The 21,117-nt window shown below is 43.1% G+C and overlaps 1 protein-coding gene across 1 annotated transcript; it reads right to left on the bottom strand.

Moving 5' to 3' along the window:
• Window positions 1-715: 715 nt before the first annotated feature.
• Window positions 716-20,355, bottom strand: lrrc52 (leucine rich repeat containing 52). The gene is made up of 2 exons (XM_069694790.1): window positions 18,955-20,355; window positions 716-6,541 (listed from the first exon to the last, which is right to left on the bottom strand). Exons 1-2 carry the CDS (start codon window positions 19,601-19,603, stop codon window positions 6,219-6,221), a joined length of 972 nt encoding a protein of 323 aa, XP_069550891.1. The 5' UTR covers window positions 19,604-20,355; the 3' UTR covers window positions 716-6,218.
• Between the last annotated feature and the right edge of the window lie 762 nt (window positions 20,356-21,117).

Genomic DNA, 21,117 nt, shown 5'->3' with positions numbered 1-21,117 from the left:
GCTTCAAGTTATAATCTTTAACATTTCAGTCCTGGTTGATTTGGTGACACCTGTGGTTACCGAGGTGACATTGAATCTACAACCAGCCCTGCTTGAGCAGCTATAACAGTGACTGTTCAGTGCAGCCAAACAAACATGTTTGTTTAAATAAAGAAGTCAGTCAACAGTTGCGGCCTTCACAATAAAAGTTCCTCCGGCAGGAAATGTTTGGTGCGCCTCAGCTGTAACCTAAAACATTGAGGCAATGAGATACCACTAAAAACAATATAGGCATGGCTCATTTCATGTCAATCCTTCAAGCGTAGAGAGGGCACTAGAGTCGAGCAGGTGAATTGTGGAGTCTGCCACTAACAAAGAAAACTTCTATATGGTTATATTAAATAAATATATAGAATGAACGTTATTGTAAAAATGCCATAAACGGTATAAAAATGGGGGTTGACTGAATGAAAATCCTAAGGATAATAAAGTTGTTTTAAACTGCGAACATCCAGAAAAAAAAAAGCACTCCACCCAGTAGTCAATACTCAATATTAGCACTTATGTATGTGTAAAAGAGAAGTGTTTTGAGACAATCAAAAGATTTCCCATACTTTTGGTAAAGAAATTCTTACAATTTTGAACTGAGCAGTTTTTATTCATGTAAGAATTCCTGTTCAGTTACAGCACAAGAATTCAAGTCATTTGTTCAACAAGTAAAGTCTTAGAAAACTACTTTCCATCCTTAAGTTCTTTATTGCTTATGATTCATGATGTACAAAATTAAAGAAAACTCTAAAAGAAAGGACAAAGAAAAGACATAATATTCTGTATATCAGCAGTCAGAATCTGTATCAGAAATCCCATATTGGAAACACACACGCACACGCACACGCACGCACACACACACACACACACACACACACACACACACACACACACACACACACACACACACACACACACACACACACACACACACACACACACACACACACACACACACACACACACACACACGCACACAGTGAGGACCATGGGACTGGTACTGTTGCCTTTGAGGACATCTGCAATCTGCAGCTTTAACAGCAAGCCATCACAGCACTTCTGATTCCTCGTTAGCAGGCTCATGATGCTTTCTGCCTTGTGTAGTAATGCATGAATATTCCTGACACACAACACACACATGCTTACTCACTGACATACAGTATGCGCCAGGAGATGACGAGAGGAGGGGAGAAGTTACACAGCAGCCCCTTCCTCTCATTCATCACTTGCTTCAATAAGCCACGTCCGGAACACTGCCCTCAGCAATGTTTTTTTGAGCAGCAATAAGATTTTTTTAGGACCTGTTTAGTCAGAAAACCTTTCACTTTCTTCTAGATCAACAGGTGCAGTAACTCCTCACGCAAATTTACATCAGATGTTCTGCGTTCTAGTAACAAACATGTTGCTAATATAAATCTTCGACCCATCTCACAGCTGATTACACCCTTTGACACTGCCAACACGTGTGCACAAACACAAGCCCTCTCCTTCGTAGATCACAGTTATTGCACCACTCAAACACACACACACACACACACACACACACACACACACACACACACACACACACACACACACACACACACACACACACACACACACACACACACACACACACACACACACACACACACACACAAATTTCTTCCTTTTGGCACACTGACTGACTCCCCTTGTCCTCTGACCTACTGCTGATAAAGGACTCACATTTTCTGACCGTTAAAACAGCTCTAAATTTGTCATCGGCGTAAAACTTGACATTCATCCAAACAGGAAGTGTTGTGTTTGAGGATAAGCTCAGGTATGTAGCTATGAGGTCACACTCTTGTAGGTCAAATGTCTTTTTATGTAACATAAGAAGGAATCCACAGGTCCTTTAAAGCCTCTAAGCTTCCCTTTGAATAAATGATCCGATAATGACAGCCTAAAGATTTAGCAGATAAATTATAGGTCCAGGTGTGTGTGTGTGTGTGTGTGTGTGTGTGTGTGTGTGTGTGTGTGTGTGTGTGTGTGTGTGTGTGTGTGTGTGTGTGTGTGTGTGTGTGTGTGTAGTTGTTTGAGTGTGTGCTGGCATTGTGTGAAAGATGATGACAGCGTCAGATGGAGGATGGAGGGGAGGATAAGAGGATGTAGTGGTGCATGGTAAGAGAGACCAAAACAGGAGTGTTAATGTTCTCATGCCTGCGGCTCTGACTTTAGCTGTGCCCTTGAGATTTATTGTGCATGTGGGCGAGTCTGTGTGTGTTTGTTGTATGTGTATAAACGAGAGAGAGAGAGAGAGTGTGAGCTGATAACCTGTGTGTGACTGAGGGAGGAAGTGTGTGTCTGTGAAGATGTGCTTCTGTCTGACAGATTTTGATTACAAGTTAACCTCCCATTTTAGAAACAAAATAAATGCTGTTGTCACTCAGCAGCATCCATATTAAGATATACTGTCAGGATCATAAACCAAGCCACAAAAAAACATAAACATGCACTCATGTATGCACAAACGCACACAGTGACACACACATACACACTCTGCCAAGCCCTCTGGAGGGTTATCATTTAACCATGCCTCTTCATCCAGTGCATTTGGACCCACTCGGCTATCAATCAGTCTTTCAATAAAGCTGCTGACTAAATCAATCAGGATGAATTCCCGCTTCTGATGGTGACCCCGCTCCTTCTCCACCCTATGTCTATCCAGAGTTTGTCATTTATCATGTCTAACCGCTCGTCCCTGCTGTGACGGACAGGGCGGAAGCGGGGCAGGATGGAGGAGGAAGGGTTTGGATCAGTCTCTGCTCACGAATCACTCATCCATGCTGCTCACAGAGATGCTCTGTGATCGCTCTGCCCCACTTAAACACAGTCACGCACACATGAACACGCGCACTACTTCTCCTGCTACCCCTCCAGAGGCCCACTTACACAAAGACAGTTGGGTTATCAACCGCAGCCCACATGTGCTCAACTGTAACATGAGGTCAGCCAAGTCAGACTTTCAGTCACATAATGTAGAGTCAACATTAGATATACGACAGACTCAATCACCCTGCCGATGTCTTCCTGTGCAGCCACCATGAACCTGCCCCACTTCTACGACTACTGCAGGTTGGAGAAATCAGAAAGCAACAACTGCAGCGTGGCTCCTCGTATATGCACAGAAACATGAAGATAACCATACGCTCAGTGCACACAGGAGTCACTTAATGTCACTATAGGTGGACTTCCTCGGCCTGTCTTCCCAGGGGAATGACCTTTAAGGGGAAGTTAACACCACACTGAAAAACATCTCCAGTAGGTTTCAATAAGTGTGTTTCCATACAGTTAATTTTGTGCATGGTCACTCAGCTGAGATGGAAAAGTTGGTGTATCGATTAAAAACAAAATGCAGTAGAGTGCAGTGGAAACAGACTTAGTGAATAAATGACACAAACACAGTTTATAACTTAAACATGAAGCTTCTGCTCCAATACAGAGACTAAAAAACAAGAAACATCAGATCTGTGTGCAGCGTTAAGGAGACTGTAACGTTCCTCAGATAAATAAACATAAATGCTAGATTTCCATCATATTCTCTCCATTGTTTTTGTTAGTTTGAGGATTGCCTTCTTCTGCAGTGGTTTGGAGAAGGTTGGAACTAGACTGGATCAGCCAGAGGGACGCACTCTATAAAATCGACACTGCTGTGATCGATTGTTTCATTGCGTTACCTAATCCTAACCTTACCCTCCAACAAAGAAACAACCAATCACAGGTAGAGCGTCCCTCCCGCCGATCCAATCTGGGGCCAGTTTTTGGAGAATTAGCGCCACAAACTTCTTATCTCAAAGTGTCTAATGCCAAGTTCAGACTACACAATATTTTTGCCTGATATGATGGGCGCTGTGTAAGATTAGGTAATACATCAGGGTCGAAATATTGCTCACAGCAATTTGTGGTTTACCGTTTGTCACGAAGTGTGATGTCATTGGGAAGGAGGAGCCAGGGGAGAACTACTGGAAACAAGGACGTGAATATTTTAGGGTGCGTATAATACTGGCAGTCTTTTATTTGGAAAAGAGAAAAAAAAAAAATCTGAGGACCATGTTGTGCTGCTTTGGGGTCCTATTGGACAACATGACAGACACGTTGTAAAAGTTGTTGACCAGTCTTTTCGTCAGGATGTTGTGAGGTGTCATCAACTATATTACACTAGACGAGATAAAATGATTAATTGTTGAGCCTAACATATTAATTGTTGTGGACTCCCTGCATCTTTCTGGTTGGGATACTTTGTGTCAGTTTTGTGTAGTCTGAACCAGGCATAACTTCCGATGTCCGCAAGCCAAATGTTCCACTAATTTGCATTGTACTGTATGGAAACGTGTCTACTGATGGGTTGCATTAGTTGGGATGAGAAGCATGCACCAGTAACCACACCCAGCAGTGATGTCACGTAAGAAGGACACACAACATCTACATCACTGAAGGAGGATCAAACAGGTGGTGTGAAGTTGCTTTTTAAAGGTACTCTGTGGAGGTTTTTTTTGTCAACAGACAGTTGTGTTTACATTCAGAGTTTATCGCATTAATTATTTTGCTTATGTCCTTGAGGCCTACACACTTGTAAAATGTGCTGATTTGTTAAAATATTTTGAAACCAGCGTCCGTTTGCTAACTCTCATCCTCTTCTACTTTCACATTGTTTCTTAGTGAGTTTTCTCCTTCGACTGTCATTCACTGGACTAGCCTAAAACCATCACTGTCTCGTCTGTGTATTAGCAGAGCACAAGACACACACCTATTTACGAAAACATGTAGTTAGGAAACTCCACAGGGTACCCCTTCACTTAAAGAAGCAGTGTGCAGGATTTAGTGACATCTAGCTGTCAGGTGGCAGATTGAAAACATCAGGAAACCCTTCACCTTCCAACCGTGGAAAAGAACCTATATGGTGGCTGCAAAACTTGCGAAACACGCAAAAAAGGCCTATAGTTTTTGGTTTGTCCGTTCTCTGCTACTGTAGAAACATGGCGGTGCATCATGCGTTCCATTTTGTGAAGGCCCGTCCTACTCTGCCTCTAATTGGTCTGTTGGTTAGGTCTGTTAGGTTTAGGCATCAGGACTGGGATGGTTAAAGATAAGGTAAGAATATCAGGGTCAGAGCCAATCAGAGGCAGAGTACCTCAAAGTGACCTCTACCTCATTCTAAGGTAAAAAAAAAAAATCTTAGTTTTAGGTGATTATTACAATAATGAAAATATAATCATAAATATTCAATTTCTGCCCGTATATCCCCCGAAATCCTTCACACCGGACCTTTAAAAAGTAACATGTTAAGCTCACGTGGACCTTCAAGTCCTCGAACCTTTTGTTTGTACATTCACATTATTTTGTCATTGCCCTCTCCATTATGTTTTGCTTTCTCTGGACAGATTCTATCTATCTGGGAGACAACAGTGATCGATGACTATTTCAAGTGAGTTGCCTTAAGGCATTCAGGAAAATAACACTTAAATACTGAAATGTACTAGTTTCACCTTTTAACCGTAGCAGAGATAAGGCATCACTCTCGTTGTGACCCCCAATACCTTCTCATGCATTTTTCATGGTTGCACTGCCTGTGTCTGTGTCTGTGTGTGTGTGTGTGTGTGTGTATGTCAATCTCTCATCATGTCTTGATATTATCATCATTTACAGGGTGTTTCTCAAGAGCACTTTACATAGTGTGCAGATGCATCCACCTGCTCATGCAGAGAAACCAGCAGCTCTGTAGACTATCTGTGCAGAGTGGGAAGGTGAATGTGTGTGTGTGTGTGTGTGTGTGTGTGTGTGTGTGTGTGTGTGTGTGTGTGTGTGTGTGTGTGTGTGTGTGTGTGTGTGTGTGTGTGTGTGTGTGTGTGTGTGCCCGTGTAGTTTTGTGTGTATAGGGTTATTGCTCTCAATAATCTCAGAGGTCGCTCTGTTCCCCTGAAGTGAAGGCGTAGTCATCCGTATTGCTGTCTATGTCTGTCTCTCTTTCTCTCTCACTCACTCGCACACACACTCACTTTCCAGTATTTTTAGGAGCATATTGTAATATCTAAATCCATAACAAAGAGAGACAGGCAGATCTTAGTTCATAGCCTTTGGTCTCAGACGCCTCTCATCACTTCTGGTCCCCCCTCTTTGTCTTTTCCTCCTGTTCTCATATTATCCATCCTCCCGTTGCTTGCGTCAGTCTGTCACACCTGCATGCCGGGCTTGCTCAGATCCCCGTTGCCCTGGTTCCCTCCTCCTCCGCCCAACCCTCCCCTCTCGTCCTCGTAGTCGCTGTCCAGCTCCTCGCTCTTCCGCTTGCTGTAGCGCTCGTACAGCACCATGAGCACGCCCATCACCCAGGCCGACACCGTGCCGGCCGAGAAGATGACGAAGCCGATGGCGATGAAGAAGAGGTAGTCCCAGTAGCCCAGGCCTTGGTGGCAGTCTGCCCGCAACTGCATGCCGACCTCCGCCAACCGCTGGCCCGCCAGCTCCGGGGGACTGTGGCAAACCGTCTGGCCCTCGTCTGGAGGTGAAGGAGAGAAAGAGGGAAGAAGGAAGGAAGGAGAAAGAGACAGCAGAGGAAGGAGATTAATGAACAATGATGTTGTATAAAAGAGACCAGTGGCAGAGAATAATCAGTGTATATGGTTATGGATGAAGGGCAAAGTATGAGGGGAGAAAAGGGGAGAAAATGTCATTAGTCTTGAGAAAAAGGTTTGCAAACATGAAAAGCCAAGACACACACACACACACACACACACACACACACACACACACACACACACACACACACACACACACACACACACACACACACACACACACACAACCAACCGTTAACAATGCAGTGATAACCTTTGAGATAAAGGATCCCGAAAGACACGATAGATTTCCTCTGAGTAATGCAGGTCTTTGGTGTCTAGGATATGGAAACATTATTATGCTTCACACACACACACACACGCACACACAGGACTTGACTGCAAGCCTCTGACACGTCAACCCCCGCACCCCCTCGTGCACATTATTATACACTAACAATTCACTCTGCAGCAGCGGTGAGATAAGGAGCTGCACATTTTCTCTCACAAAACATCTGGCGTTCATAATGAGGAATATGATAATCAGGCAGCTACTGTCGACCACACAGAGAGGCACAAACACTGGCACTGCAGCCTCTCTGAAAATCGTGAAGAGTTTATTTATGGTGTTTGATCATTTACAACAGAGGTCTAAGGTCAAGGGTCAAGGTTGACTGCAGAAGCCAGGGCAGGATTCAGTGCTCATGAACACTTCAGCAGTGCTTGTCATGCCCTCCTGCATGATTTTGTTCTGCTACAGTGACTTTGCAGCATTAGCATATACAGTACCCTCATGTATATCAATTAGTATGAATGCAGTGTTGAAGAGAGTAAGGGGGAGAGGAGTGCTCTGTATGCATCTAACAGTGTCATCAGGAACAAGAAGAGAGCAGGATACAGTATGTGCTGTTTTCTATCGGTTCATCTGACTTTACCAGCGCTGCTAATTCCCATGCTCCTTCACTTCCACCCTCGCTGCAAGCTTAATTGCATTTGTACTCTTCAGAAAGTTGTTTTTTTTAAGGGGACAATGAGAGAGATGAGAGAGATGAAAAAGAGATAAGACAGGCGGACGGAGACAGCGCTTTTAAAAGTGGAAGCAGAAAGAGAAGGTAACAGAGACAAACTGAGAAAAGGCAAACAAACGCACGGACAGGAAGAGCAGTTTGAAAATATTTGCGTGCACACGCAATTAAAGGGAAGGAGCAGATAAAATGAGTCAGAACTGAGAAGATGAGAGCGATATCTGGCTGCAGTCCTGTCCTCTGATGGATTATTGCTGTTAACAATGTTAATTAAACTGCAGTCATCTACCAATAAAGCCAAAGGTCTGAACATGGAAATGAGAAATGGGGGAAGGATGGCGAGAATGGTTGGATATGATCTATATTCCTCAGACTACTTGCCAGCGGCTTCAGGAGGAGCTGGAGGAGCTGTGTGAGGAAAAGATTGGCTTACACTCCCAAATGATCCTAAATCTTTAAGTGTTTTAATCTGCTCATATCAGATTTAACCCCAAGATAACCACGACACAGATTAGTGTGGTGATTAGATTAGTCCGACTGTTCGTCTGCGAAGGTTGAAAAATACACATTCAGCAAACTTGCCTGCATTGGAGAATTTCCACAACAAATCTGCAGTGGTTTGATCGATATAGACTTAATGATCTGCTCTCCAGGAGAGTTTTGCGAACCAATTGATACATGTAACACAGTGAGCAGACTCTCTCTCTCTTATCCCAGTTTCTCTCAGAAGAAGGACACGCAGAGACTTTCCCAAACTCATCTCATATTCCTGCTCTCCTTGTCTCTGCTCATTTCTCCTTTTTCTCCTCAAGTGCCAACAGGAATGAAATATTCTTGTATCTGAGGCTGTTTGCACCGAGAAGCAATCATCCTCAGTCCTTTACAAATTCATGGAAAATACACTCCAAAAAAGCTTTTAATTGTATCACAGGAGATTATACACAGTATGTGATCAATGCTTGTCATTGAGAGGGCTACTACCAAATTATACACAGGTATAATTATACAGTATGGAGGTTAATACCCCAAAAGGGGACTCATGGATGAATGAAGCAGGCACTTCCCTCAACTTAATCTGAAAATGCTTTCATGTTTCTTTCTTTGTGGAAAAAAAGTATTGGAGAGCTGCTGCAAAGACCAGAGGCAGCGCTCTGTTTTTACTCCTAAAACTGATTATGGACATTAACTATTGCAAAGAAACTTCTGAGGGTTTTTTTCTGTTTGTTTACAGGAGGAAATATGATAAGAAATACATCTTCCTGTCATTTGTACTGTGAAAATGTGCTGCTCCACTTTTTGTTGTCTTTTTGTTTTGTTGTAATTGTATTTTTTATGCTTCAGATGGTCAGCTAGCCGGCTCAGACTGTCACAGATGGTGACAAAGAGTGACAGACGGACAGCCATGTGAACTGACACAGAGTGGGAAAGATAAGCAGAGAAATATGTGAGAGGCAGAAGGAAGTTCATTGTAATTCAAGCTGTCCAACATATAAGTTATTATTATTATTAAAACAACACAAGACAAAAATCGACAATAGACAAAGCGTGTAACACACCCACCAGTCCACTAGGGGTCACATTATGCCTCGCCTATAGGTGTGAAAACTTGCTTTAGGTTGTTGGTTTAGGGCATAATCAATGTTTAGGTTAAAATAAATATTTTTTAAGTATGTCACGTAAGTTATTTAACATACATTACTTAAGTTAAATATGTAACTTACTTATGTTACTTAAAATCCAAATTGACTTTTGTTCTCTCGCAGACTTGAACACATACGGCTGAAATTGTGTGTTTGTTCCATCCAGCCAACCATAGCTTCCTCTCTGAAAAAATTTCCCCTCGGGGATTAATAAAGTATATACCTACCTACCTACCTAACCCTTCGCACACTTTATCACTCTTTGTATTTCATCACATGATCTCCATCACATGACCTCCTTCTTTGACTGTCATACATATGCGTGTACTTTTCAATAATGCAAAACGTGACACCGACACAGTATCCCCTAGAGGACTGACGGGTGTTCTACATGTTTTGTCGATTGTAGGTTGCCATCTCAACTTGAATGAACTTCCTTCTGCCTCCCGCTTGTTATTTTTCTGCTTTTCTTTCCCACTCAGTATCAGTTCACATGGCTGTCCCTGCGTCACTCTCTGTCACCATCTGTGATGGTCTGGCCTGGCTAGCTGATCCACTCAGTCTCATTACACAGCCAAGCTTGCCTCCAGCCAGGTGTGAGGATTTTTTTCCTGTGTGTGTGTGTGCAGCGAGGTTGCTGTCTATTATTTTTTACAGAATAACATTTGTAACGGGACACTGGAACAGTGAGGTCCAATCAGTGGCTGCACAGACACACACAACAGCAAACAGGTCCTTCGGGGTATTTGGGTCTCGTTTGTCTTTCTTCGGTCAGTGTTTCATGCACTTTGTGACAATTCTGAGTCTGTTTACAGTTTTTGGCTGCATGTTACTGCTGCCTGGTCTTCTCTTAAAGATAAGGGGACAAGACAAATCTCTAAAGCAACATTCATCCAGACTTTGGCACGTGTAGTTTGAGTTATAATTTTAAACCCAGGTAAGAGTTTAAAACCTTGTCTACTCCCCACGTATGTCAATCAAACCGCTTTTTAAGGCCTAATATCTGATTAATAATGCTTTTAGAAGGACCACCGAACACTGATCAGAAGGACTAAATTTAGCAAATGACTTGTCCAATAAAAATTTATTCACTTTGTGTTTATTGAGGGAACGTTTTTGAAGGTGAGTCCATTGGAGTCAGAGACAACAAAGCAATACAAATGGAGAACAGTCAATCAGAAAACTGACTTGTGCAGTAGACAAAAATGTTTCTATAGTTTTGTAACATTAACTACAACAATAAGTTACTGGTATTCAGACCAAATAAGGCTGTAGCCATTTAATGAGTGAAGGTACTTTTTATTTATCAATAATTCCACTTACTATTTGTAAGAGGTCAACATTTAAAAGGTCTCACTTGAGTTCATAGCTACTCAGCTGTCACATATAACCTGTTGTAATTAAACTAGCTTGATTTAGGCTGTAACAAATAAGTTCAGTGTGAACTGTGCAGCTGAGGTGTGTTCAAACAGAAATGTCTGATCAGATGTTAACACGAGCAGACAATAAATAAGCACACTGATTTAAATAAGCACACTGATTTAGCTTGGGTCCATTTTTCTTCTACCAAAACCCAGGGGAGGAAAACGTCGATGAATTTCCGGCTTACAAATCAACATTTTAAGGCGGATTCATGACTGCTTGGTATAATCAGAGATAAGAGAGAATAATGTAAGTGTTACTGGAGAATAGAGAATAAGGTAGCAGCCAGGATGATTCACTCTGCGTTGTCTCTCTACACCGTCTGTTTCTTTGTCACTCAGTGTTTTCTCACTCATCCCATCACTCAGCCTGGGAAACCACTTAGACATTATTCTGGCAGAATGCCCTTGACATTTTCAGTAGTTGTCCCTCTTCTTTTTTTTTTACAAGCCTTATTTCTTATTCCTTATATGCCTTGGTACTTATATTCAAAAAATATTCAAGTCCAATATTTTAGGAATAAACTTCCCTGCACTTAATAACCTTTTCTAAATTCAAAGTGCTTTTTTTTTTTTTTTTACCCCGTCCAGTTTATATAGTCTCGTTTGAGTTGACATGACAGGAAAAATATCCTGTATTTGCCCACTTGAGCTAAAATGTACCCTTCTTTTCTTTTCTTTTCTTTTCTTTTCTTTTCTTTTCTTTTCTTTTCTTTTCTTTTCTTTTCTTTTCTTTTCTTTTCTTTTCTTTTCTTTTCTTTTCTTTTCTTTTCTTTTCTTTTCTTTTCTTTTCTTTTCTTTTAGCCTCATTAAATCTCCTCTTTAGGCCTCGGTATGTGCAGCATTTTCAATTCTGTAAAAGGAGACAAACACCCCTGGAACTAAACCACGGGACATTTTCAGGTTAAGGAGTGTGTGTGTGTGTGTGTGTGTGTGTGTGTGTGTGTGTGTGTGTGTGTGTGTGTGTGTGTGTGTGTGTGTGTGTGTGTGTGTGTGTGTGTGTGTGTGTGTGTGTGTGTGTGTGTGTGTGTGTGTGTATGTGTGTGTGTGTGCGCGCGTGCACGCATTTGTGTGTGAGAGAGACTCAGTGAGATGAAACAGGTTGGGAGACTGAGATAAAGAGATGTGTGTGTCCTCTTTGTTCCTGCAGAGGAGCTTGAATGTGCAGTATAATTCCAACAGTTTCAGGACAGTTACTGCAGCCTTAAAAAATTCACAGTTTTGCATGCTTGCTGCACTGCAGTTTCCGAGTTTCTCCACTTTGAACGAGCACCAGCTGGAATATCCAGCAGCAAAACATGCATACAGGATGGCAAACACTCTGGCCTCTCGTGATGAGATAGTCTGCGCTGAACCAGACAACATTAATCTTTGGAACAAATGTTTTATCTTGGCTGACACCAATACTTGACAGGTATTATAGCTTGTAAGATGTCACAGCTGTTCTGCTTTTGCCACTTACAGCAGGACAGGGAGCAGAGCATGGTGGTCGTCTGTCTGCCCTCTCTGTCCTGAGACCCGAGCTGTTTCTGCTGTGCATTAAATGATGTCACCATGTTATGGTAATATTATCAGGGCTATGGTCAGTGATGTCATGCCGGGTCGTGAGGTATGCCACTGACCGGACACAAAGCCCTGCAGCTCAGCGGCACACTCCAGGCCTGAGGATATAAGGATAAAAGTAGTGCTGGAGGAAATAAACAGCAGGGATCAGAGGAATACACACCTTACATATTTACAGATACAGAGGCACACACACTGAAGTTGCGAACAAGCCCTCTTCTAAACACTCAGATCAAGCAGAGCCTTCCTGGAATTGTAAATGAGGGCTTTAGTGTTTTTCTGTTTTATCAAAAACGGAATGCACAATTAAGCAACCCAGTGAACATGAGCAGTAGTGTTTATGTGTGCACATACAGTACAGCTGCAATCATAAGTCACAAGTGTGCGTGTGAGTAGCTGTCGCTGCGACCGGGTGATACAGTCTCCGTGTCAAATGTTTGTCTGGATGGTTTCCAAGCTCGGCACTGACACACTGACAGAGGAGTGGGCTTAACGCCTCCCTGGAGGAGAGGCCGATGTACAGGCGAGATGCTCCTGAAAAATATTGTTGACTCTTTTATGAACTCTCTGTTTTCATTCCTTTCTCTTTGACATGTAAAGACGTAAAAAAGAGCGACGAGCAGAGGAATAGCAATTGTGTTTTTCAGGCTTTCTGGACAACACAGTGAATGCTAAAGACATGAGTAGATGTCTGCAGTTTAAAGGATGAGAAACGGCAGGTTTCATTTCTATGTTCACATTACACACTTACATGATCAGAGCTGTGAGGTATTAACCTGTAGGGCAGAGTCCTGTGAACTGGGAACAGAGCTATTTATAAGCAGATTAATTAGGCCAATGCCTATGGTAATCAGTATGGTTGAAGTTTCATATAGAGGGGGAGGCTGGAAGCTGTAGACACGAGCATCCCCTAATACTTTCAATCACAGAGAATTAAGTCAAGGCAGCTGTTAAACATCAGACTACACAATATCTTTGTCTGTAAACAAGCCTGCAAGGAGACCACCATTCAGCCAAACAACCTTTGGTGATGCCTCTTTAACCAGCCACCCTACTCAGGTGTCTCCATGCTGCTCTATGATCTTGACCTCTGACCTGCAGGTGGAAGCAGGACATGGGAAGCGGTAAATGATCTACACTTATATAGCCCCTTTTCACCTAAGCAGTTTCAAAGCGCTTTACAATTTGGAAAAGGTCTGTGATATTATTTATGAATACATAATGGGCACTGATGTCCTTGTGTGCGCTTTCAGGGAGCCTAGTAAACACTAATTGTGTAATTTACAGGTCAAAAGATATCAGAAATTTGAAGTTTAAACTGCTGAAAATGGATTTTGAAAAATGACATTTTTATGCGATGGATGTCTCAATTTCAGATCCTATCAAGATGTAGTATTTGATTTTTTTTTTTAAAGGTTACTTTTAGTTTGTATATTAGACATCTACATTAATATTTGTATCCAATTATTGATGTGATAATTGCCTCAGGTGTTTGATAAACAGTTGCTGATTGTAGCTTTAGTATAGATATATTTTTGTTCTGTCTGATAATGTGTAGGTCTGACTCTAATAAACTATTTTTTTAAGCATTATAACAACACGTCGTAAATAACTTTTCAACCAAATTTTCTAACATTTAAACAAAAATGCATGGACATCTTTTAAACTGCACATTTCCAAAACCATGCTCACCAGAAGCCTGCCACATACAGCGCAAGACATCTTGGGGCTTCTCTCGCAGCGCAACTCGAATATCTTACCGTTTAGCCAGCTAAACGCATCATACTGGGGTTGGCGCAGACTAAGAATAGCTGACCTTTTCTCCATCACATCCACTTGGGCTGAATAACACACGCCTTCACACTCCTCTCCTCTCAAATACGGCATTAGTCAGATTACCACCATCCTCCTTTCCATCATTTCTCCATATGATCCCTTCTTCCTCTGGCGGAGGATGAGTGGAGAGAGAGTGAAGGTCAGATAGCAACAGCTCTCCCCCTCTCCCTCCTCTTTCCTCTATCGGTCCGTCTTATCAGTTTCACTCCCTTTATCACCTCCCACTTTTCATTCCCTCTCTGGCACGTTTGCATGTATTCTCCTTTCGTTTCTCCCCTTCAGCCTTTATCGTCCCGCTCCCCTCTTCTTCTGTACATCCTTCTATTTCTTCTATTTCGTCCTTCTAGTTTTGCTCTGTCATCTTCACACTCTCCGCTCTCTTTTCCAATTTTATTCTCTTGGCTTGCAAAGTGGTTGGCCACACACAAACACGCACATACACACATACACACACTCGTTCATACATGTACCTACATTTTCATGCGCACAAACTCACACACTTGAGTTATCTCCCCTCTGAGCCTCAGGTGATCACATCACATCACAAACACACCCACACAAGCATCACATCAATCTTGGTTTCAAGTTCACACCGTGAAATACACAGAGACATAAAAATATATACAGAATACACTACACAAGTATACCGGTTGAATTTGATATGCTTCTTCGCACCAGATGGGTCTGAGGAACGGTTCCAGCTGATAAATAATGTATCATCTACCTGTATTAAATTGAATTGATGCCTCCTTGTCATAATGAATGTTTTAATGGATTTGATTGACAGATCTGGGCCGCAGCCGGCTGGTAACTCCTCGATAGTTAGTCTTTCTTTTTTTCTTAATTTCCCTCACTGTCTCCAAAGTCTCTTCATCTGTTTGTCCAATTTTTTTCATCCCTTTCTGTCTTATTTCATCTTTTTTGTCCTCTTTTCTTTGACTTCCCTATTTCAGTCGGCCTCTCATCTCATCTCATCTCATCTCATCTCATCTCATCTCATCTCATCTCATCTCATCTCATCTCATCTCATCTCATCTCATCTCATCTCATCTCATCTCATCTCATCTCATCTCATCTCATCTCTCAAGCAATCAAACATTCACTTTCATTAAAGACCAATCAAATTCAATTGCTGTGAAAACCTCGCTTCTTTCTTTCATTCTGCCTTTCTTTGAACTCGCTGACCTGTGTTTCTTTCTCTTTTTATGAATATTTAACTCTTGCCCCATGCGTGGACCCATGCCTTGGCTCTTTGCCTCGGGCCTCTGAGCTGTCCAGGGCGCTGACGAGCAGCCAGAAATACTTTCCCCAACGCTGGAGCCATAACAGCATAAACTCCGCCAGCCCAGGGCGGGACAAGCCACTTACAATCTGTGTATTTAGCTGAGGCACTTGTCAAGCTCAACCTACAGTGAGAGCAATGGGTCATTCAACAAGCTCAAATTCTATTATGAAAGAAGAGTAGATTCCCTGAGTACTGACAAATGATAATAGAGGTGACAGGTAAGTTTGACTCTTTCAAGCACATTATTGGAGTATAGATAAGGGGTAGACAAAATAATCAAAACATCTTATAGAAAATGCATTTCACTCTTTGATCTCATAATTACAAAATAAACAATCCCATATCATATAAGCTTAATGCAAATTATTGCTCTGTGTTCGTCTGCACAAAACTGTGGCAGGCAGCATTTTTTATCTTTGACAATTTAAGGTGTCATGAGACAATTAGCAGAACTCCAAAAACGTAAATCATCTGAACCCATACAGATTGTAAAGAGCAAAAAATTATAATTTTTTTGTTAAACGAGATTGATAAATATTTGCGATGTGATGTAAGAAGTTAGTTTCATGTCCTAAAATGTTTTACTCTGCATGGTGTAATATAAGTTGATGTAGACTTGATACGGAACAAACAACCAAAGAAACTAAGTTAAGCTCCAATCATCATTTTCCCCCTCTGGTGCACCTCAAACACGTCATAAAACCAGACAAGTTTGACATGTTATGGCTTCTTTCGGTGGATGTACAGAAACTGACATGTTAGCAAACTTACACATTCAGCAGCGTTCGTATTCGCTTGTGGGTCTGTCCATAAACATAAGTCTTATATTCACATTCCCTTAAGCTCTGTTTTGGTCTCCACCAACCAAACAGCCCTTTCTGTCTGCTAGCTAGTTGCTGCCTTTGTTTGGTGCTGCCCACCTATTGCGAAAACCTGACTGACACACAGGCCTGTCAATCAAACAGACGAACCCCCAAAACATACCACTTTTTGAGGCTTCATATCTATTTAATGATGGGATTATTCTCAGATGGAAAACAGAAAACTAACAAAACAGGGCTAATTTAGCGAATGACACACCATAACAACTTGTGGAAAATTTTTTTACTTTGTATTTTGAAGTTGAATGGGAGTCTAAGGGGCCAGAGGTTTTTGGAGGCAACCCTTAGTGGCCCTCGGTGGTATTTCATTTTGTTTTTGACTTTATTTATTTGCTATTTTCTTTTCTTGCATTTGCTTAAAAATGCTGTTTATCCCTTTCTATCACTTTACCTTATCACCCACACTCTCTCTTGTTGACTCTTTCTTATGGACAGACACAACCTAAATGCAGCTGCCAGCCTCGGGGCTTTCCTGAAGCCAGACTTATCTGGCTGCCACATTCAAGTCATGTCAACCTTTCTCAGTGACACATACCTGACAAAAACAAAAAGACAAACTGAGCAACTCACCTACAACACAGACGAGCACATGAACACAAACAAAAAGACACAAAAACCGGAACAGGAACACAAAGTAAAGAGGCAAAAATCCAATCTAATAATGCATGTACTAATTACAACCTACACCATCAGCAGAAATATGAAAGAATCATGATTTAGTTACCTGTGTGAAGATGTTGAACCCTCACAGACACACATGCACCTGATTCATAGTCACACTGAGAGGTAGCGACAGCTGGAATCTCTCTCAGTTAGACTCACAGCCCTGAAGTCAGATTGGAAGTCATTCATGACCACGGAGACACATTACAGTACATCCTCTAAAACACATACGCACACACACACACATGATTGCAGTGGTTGTTAATGACTGCCATGTCACACATGATTTGTCAGTGTGACAGACAGAGGTTGTGTGTAATGTGTGTCCACTGGTCACATTTCTAACTTTACCTAACAGCTGTAATTTCATATTATTAGCTGTGACTGAAACCAGTACAGGAGTGAGTGTTTTCAGGGCTCGGCTGTGGGTGTTTTGGTCGTGTCACTTGCGATTCAAAAGCCCTTCTGCCGGAATATTTGTTCTGATTTTGTTGCAGAAAAGTGTTTGTGCGAGGCCTGGCTGCTTGATGGGATAAACAACTAAGCAGAGTGTGTGTACTAAGTGTGCTCGAGTGTGTATATGTGCTCTTTCCTCATGTGTGACTGTTTCTGAGAACACTTCAACGCGATTTGAGAGGAAGGAGGACAACTACTTTGGGGACTTTGCTATATTCAAGTGGTCTTTCTCTCAAGCTCCTTGTCCCTTAATACTTCTGTTTCCTACAGGTCCTAGCTTCAGGGTGTCCCCCTAACCTCCAGATCACGCACTGACTCACACTTAAGTGGAGTGAATCACTCTCACACACTCTCTACACACAAACACACCGTCCTTAGTGGGAGTCCAGCTTTTTTGAGCACCATCATTAACCATCTGGACTGAAGGGCCAAAGCATACGGCAAATGGAGCGCCAGCACACCCAGGTGCATGCTGCGTGTGTGTGTGTGTGTGTGTGTGTGTGTGTGTGTGTGTGTGTGTGTGTGTGTGTGTGTGTGTGTGTGTGTGTGTGTGTGTGTGTGTGTGTGTGTGTGTGTGGGCAGGACGGGCAAGCCAGAGGAAAAAACGGGTACAAAAGGACACAATCATCCTCTCAACATTATCTCTGCCTTCAGGACTCAGATAGGCAATGCGCTGACATCGATGGGATGAACACGGACTGTAAAGAGAGCTATTACAGCCAACGTCCACATTGTTATGAGATCTAACCCCCTCACCTGCTTAGAGCTAAGCTCAATTAATATTTACGAGCACAGATCATCTGACCTGGTCCCCTTTGAGAAGCTCACAAGTCCCCTTCTTGTTGATTTCTTGGGTCACTCTAATTCAGTCCCTCTGTTTAAGGGCTGAGCGGCTGAAGTGGCAGGGACTTTTCAGGTAACTGCAACACAAGTCTGCTGATTTGTTGGGGTAAACTTGGGATATTATTGAGACATGAAGGGCAGTTTGAAGGGGTTGTGTTGCACAGGAGGAGGAGCAGGGGAACAAAGTCTTCAGATTTCTCTGATGTGTGTGTGTGTGTGTGTGTGTGTGTGTGTGTGCTGCGCTTTCCAGAGAGAGAGAGAGAGAGAGAGAGAGAGAGAGAGAGAGAACCTCTGACTCTGCATCTGTGCACATGGAGGTATGTACATATTCACAAAATAAAGGCAGCGCAACAGTACAATACAGGAAGTAAATTGACCGGGTGCCCAGAATCGAATTATCTAAATGAGCTGATGTGACAATAACAAATGATAAGGCTCTAGGAGTGACTTTGGCTCATAGTTTTAGTTATTTAGTTTTAGCAGAGAAACAGTTTGTATATTTGCCAGGAAACTGGCGTGAGCGGGGCCCAGAGCCAAACATACAAGAGACCTCCTTAAAGAGGCTGCACTGCTGGGTGTTAGGACATGTTTTACATAATTCTGGGCTGCTCTGCCAGAAGTCTTTTAAAGTTATCTGGAAAAATAAATAAAAAATGTCATCGTTAAAAACACTTTAAATGTCTCTGTTTGTATGTGAGAATTGGAAACTGAGTGCTGAACATCTTTCAGACCGCATTCTCACCTTGAAACTTGAATCCCTCTATCTGCACCCAAAGGCAGAGGTCCTCCGTATCACAGTCGCACCTCCAGGGGTTGCCGCTGAGCCCCAGAGACCGCAGAGCAGGCAGGGCGATCAGGCTGCTGATGTTGAGGGCCGTCAAATTGTTCCGGCTGACATCCAGCACCTGCAGAGCCATGTTCTCCGAGAAGGCATCCGGGTGGATCTCGCCCAGACTCGGGTTATCCGTCAATCGGAGCATCACCAGTGACGCCAAGGGCCCGAAAGTCCGGTCCTCGATCTGCAGCAGAGTGTTGAACGACAAGTCCAGATAGGCGAGTTTCCGCAAGTTCCCAAAGGTGGACTCGGAGATCTCTGTAAGTGAGTTGTTGCTACAATCCAGATAGACCAGATCAGACAGGTAGTTGAGCTGCAGCGCCGGTAGGTCCCCGATGCGGTTGTTAGAGATGATGAGCTGCCGGGTGGCCAGAGGCAGGTCATTGGGGAACTGGGTGAGATCCTGCCCGGCGCACTGGACCACCAACTGGTCGTCGCACACGCATCTGTCGGGGCAGCCGGCTGTGAGAGCCGGTGATGGGGCCACCCCCATCACGAAGATAAAGAGGAAGAGTAGTCGGAGGGACTGGGCACTGGGCTCGGGCAAGAGACGCATGACGAGGCCGCCCAGAGCGTCATGAACTCGGGCTGAGCTGGACCAGGACTCCCCGGGGCTCTCCGGGCATCCTGCATGGGTCTGAGGAGCTGGGAGAGAGTCGAGATGGCTGCTCTGAGTGTCTGGCTGTCGCTGCCTGAAATCCTGGCTGCTGTTTATATCCAGCCTCTCTGTCTCTCTCAGAAAGACTATCGGTCAGTCACTCACACGCACGCTGGCGCGCCACGCACGTCGCCACAAGACATAATTTCAGAAGGTGACCGAGAGACGCTTATCGCTCTGTGGGGGAGACTCGTGCAGCTCACCGGACTTTGTCCCACCTGAGACGACCAAAGAACCACTGAATGCTGTCGATCACCCCCTCGGGGTCTCATCTTTGTGAATTAGTTGTCTCCAACAGAATGCATGTTTTATTTAGTTTCCAAACAAATGCCATGACTTGCGCAAAATTCCTGAATCCTGGATGTAGAGTCCCCGAAATCTTCTCAACGGAGACACACTCCGCTCACATACGCCCTTGACTCTGCTTGCCTGAGTATGCGTGGGTCTGATGTGCGCCACTGACCAGCAAACAAGCCGTTTTTTTTCCCTCCTCAGGAGCGCAATGGAAAGTGCGTCCTTCCACTCCGCTCAGACAGCTCTGTGACTGAGGCTCTCTGCTGCGCTGTACTGATGCTCTCTTGCTACGCGCGCCCTCCCTCTCTGGTTCTCCATCTGCGCTCGTACTGCAGCTCCCCACACGCAAAAGTGCTATTTGTGTTGCGTGTGTGAGTTGGCCATGGGTGAATTGCGATGGTGACGTCACCAGTTGTTGCCCTCTTGAGAAAATCAGAGAACAAACCGTGTGACCGGCCAGAAAAACTCAAAGAAACGAGATAAGAGGCTGTGTGTGTGTGTGTGTGTGTGTGTGTGTGTGTGTGTGTGTGTGTGTGTGTGTGTGTGTGTGTGTGTGTGTGTGTGTGTGTGTGTGTGCATAAAAAACAACTCAATCATAATGTTGCCTGAAAGCAGCAGCCTCGTAGCCATGCACAGATTTAACAGGCCGTATCTCTTGTGGTCCAGTGGCTAATTTCTCCTCATTCTGTCCCCCAGCGGCATGTTGACAACATAATGCGTTCAAATTGGATTGTGTGTGCTCGGTTATTAATTTTTTGGCATAGTCAAATTCATGTTTCACGTGCTTCACTTTTTGTTTGACCTGGACTTTGTTGGAGGCTGACTGGATGTTGTCTGCTACCTCTTGTTTCTTTGCCAAAGTCTCATTTCTGTCATTTAAAGAAATAAAAGCACCTGAAGTCAGACTTAAGGATGAGGGAGAAATAGAAAAGTTTTAATGCAATGCCACATAGTGTGTAATATAGACCTTTTAACAGGTGTCAGCAATGTAAATAAATGAATTAAAAAAAAAATTTTTTTTTTTTTTTTTATTATTTGTTTTTTTAAGTCATTCATCTGGTAAAGAGGTTAAACAATTCTTGGGATGATTATTGATTATTTATCACCAGCTATACTTT

This window comes from Brachyistius frenatus, unplaced genomic scaffold (genome assembly GCF_029030835.1).
Source record: "Brachyistius frenatus isolate BFR_SWC_R1_liver_20210118 unplaced genomic scaffold, ASM2903083v1 Contig_18, whole genome shotgun sequence".
In the NCBI taxonomy this organism is placed as follows: domain Eukaryota; kingdom Metazoa; phylum Chordata; class Actinopteri; family Embiotocidae; genus Brachyistius; species Brachyistius frenatus.
The sequence above is the reverse complement of the archived record's forward strand: the minus strand, read 5'-3'. Positions and strand labels throughout refer to the sequence as shown.